The sequence below is a fragment of the Apteryx rowi genome, unplaced genomic scaffold (assembly GCF_003343035.1).
Source record: "Apteryx rowi isolate R43461 unplaced genomic scaffold, aptRow1 scaffold_170, whole genome shotgun sequence".
NCBI lineage: Eukaryota > Metazoa > Chordata > Aves > Apterygiformes > Apterygidae > Apteryx > Apteryx rowi.
In genome coordinates this window covers 1,647,551-1,649,834 of record NW_020447975.1, presented here as the reverse complement: position 1 = coordinate 1,649,834, position 2,284 = coordinate 1,647,551, and the positions used below count along the sequence as shown (strand labels likewise).

Below are 2,284 nucleotides of genomic sequence, written 5' to 3'. Positions count from 1 at the left end.
CCCTGGCAGTGTCCTGCCCCGTGCACAGCCCTCACACCCYRKGCACAGCCCTCACATCCCATGCACAGCCCTTGCGCCCTGGCAGCATCCTGCCCCATGCACAGCCCTCGTGCCCCACTGCAGAGCCCTCACAGCCCCAGCAGCCTCCTGCCCCTTGCACGGCCCTCCCATCCCTGCACGGCCCTCCCGCTCCGTGCACGGCCCTCCCAGCCCAGGGAGCAGCTCCCGGAGCCCGTGCCCGCTGCCAGAGGGACCTGTCAGGACAGGACCTGCTTCTTCCAGACAAACCTGCTGGAGGCAAATCCAGCCGCTTCCAGGAGAGCAGCTCTCCCAGCTCCTCCCTCCCAGCCAAGCGCAGGCCCCACGCGGCCGTGCTGTCCTGCTCTGGCAGAGGGTCAGCCCGCGCCCCTCACCCGGCTCCCCACGCCGAGACCCTGGCTGCAGCCTCTGCCAAAGCAGCGTCTGCGGGGGGCCAAGCCGGGCCCCGACCGGCGGGTGCAGTCAGGGCCGGGCACAGCGCAGAGCCGAGCTGGTCCATGCCGGGAGAGGAGGACGGGGCGCCGCTGCCTCCCGTCCATCCCGCCCGGCTCCGCGGGTCCCCGATCTGCTGGTGCCGCCACGAGCTCCGCCGGCCGTCGCGGGAGYGCGTGGCGCGGCCAGCAGGGCCACGTCCACACCGAGGAGCCCCACGCCACATCCACACCGGGGAACCACAGCTCGCTGCGCCAGGGAGCGCTCCCAGCCGCCCCCGCGGCCCTGCCAGCACCGTCCTGGCCCAAACCCATCGCGCGCTCCCACGCCAGCCCGCGGCCTGGCCAGGAGTTGGCAAGGGGCAGGGAGGCTCCCCAGCGACAGCTGGATTTAGCCACCTCCTTTTGGAGCACAGCGAGCCCGATAGCACGGGGAGGGCCACGCGGTGCCCACGGCCAGAGCGCCAGCAGATGGACCTGGCCCAAGAGCCCGTGGCCGCTGGGTGCTCCGGCCCCAGCTGCCCCCGAGCGCGCCTTGCTGCCGGCCCGCCGCCCCGTGCCTGCAGCCAGCGGGAGGGGAGAGGCCTGCAGACCCCTCTGCCCGCAGGGACCAAGTCCCACCCGCCAGGAGAAGAGCAGAGCCGGGCTGCGCCTGGCTGAGAGGCCTCCCCCAGCCCTGGCACAGGGCTGCCGGGCAGCTCGGAGCCCCTTGCAGGGCCTCGCTGCTCGCCGGGGCTCTGCAAGGGGCCTGGGGTCGTGCGCAGCACGCGCCCCGGCTGCACAGCTGAGACGGGAGGAGCCGGCAGCCCCCCTGGCTGCAGGCTGCCCCCCGAGGGAGCCTGCACCGGCAGTGGCCAGGCACAGCCCACAGAGACCCCGCGGCTGGCCCAGCCCCGTCCCCCACCCCTGCAAGAYGCCACTGCAACCACCTTGCTGTGTGCTGGGATGCAAGCGAGCACCCGCAGCCCCGGGGACCCAGCCCCCGGCCTGCTTCCCCATCCGCGCTCGGCACGGTTCCCCTCCCCRTGCCTCCCCACAGCAGCCTCGCCGGCCTCGCATCTGCGGGCTCTGCCCCGGCCGAGCACCTGGCCCTGCTGCCCCACCGCRCTCCCCACCGCTCGCTGGCCCCGCGCAGCCCGCAGTGCCGGCAGCCTGGGTAGTGAGGCCAGCCCCCGCGGCCACCCGCCGCCCCGGCCGCGGGACAGCGAGCCCTGGCTTGCCGGGCTGGCTGGGACGGGGTGTTCTGCAGGCTCAGCACCTCGTCAGGGCGGCGCAAGGCGTTTCCACGCCAGAGCAGCAGAGCCACGTCCGCCCCACGGCCGGGGGGGTCACACGGCCCGGGCGCAGCGCCTRGGGTGGGGGTCCTGCCCCAGCCCGCGCGGGCAGCTGCGACGGCCGCTGGGGCAGGCTGCTCTCCCCAGCTCGCTGCAGGGCAGCGGAGAGCCCGGACGGCCCGGCTGTGCTGCGGGATGCTCGCAGGGAGCAGCTCCCACCGGACGCGTCCCGGGAGCCGTGGAGGGGCCGCCCGCCTGGCGAAGCCCCCCGGTCCCTGGGCAGCCACCCGCACCCCGGCCACGCTTGCGGGCCAGGGGCTCCCGGTCTGGGGGACCCGCGGGGCCCGGGGATCCTGGCGCCCAGGCAGGGCAGCACCAGGCTGGCACGGGAGCCCGGGGCAGCCCGTCCCGGTGTYGGTGTCGGTGCCGGTGCCGGCGGGGTCCCGCGGCGCAGCACTCACCGTAGGGCAGGCTCACCCGCGGCACGGGCTCCTGGGCCGCCGAGAGCAGCAGCGCCGCCAGCACCGAGTGCGCCAGGAC

General features: G+C 75.6%; 1 protein-coding gene across 1 annotated transcript in view; it reads right to left on the bottom strand.

The window, feature by feature from the left end:
- Positions 1-2,284, bottom strand: part of SEMA4B (semaphorin 4B) — a gene marked incomplete at its 5' end in the record, with an annotated part of 9,558 nt that extends 7,274 nt beyond the window's left edge. Inside the window, one exon of the mRNA XM_026060729.1 lies at positions 2,206-2,284. Within this exon, the coding sequence (XP_025916514.1) occupies positions 2,206-2,284 (79 nt within the window). The remainder of the gene's footprint in view (positions 1-2,205) is intronic.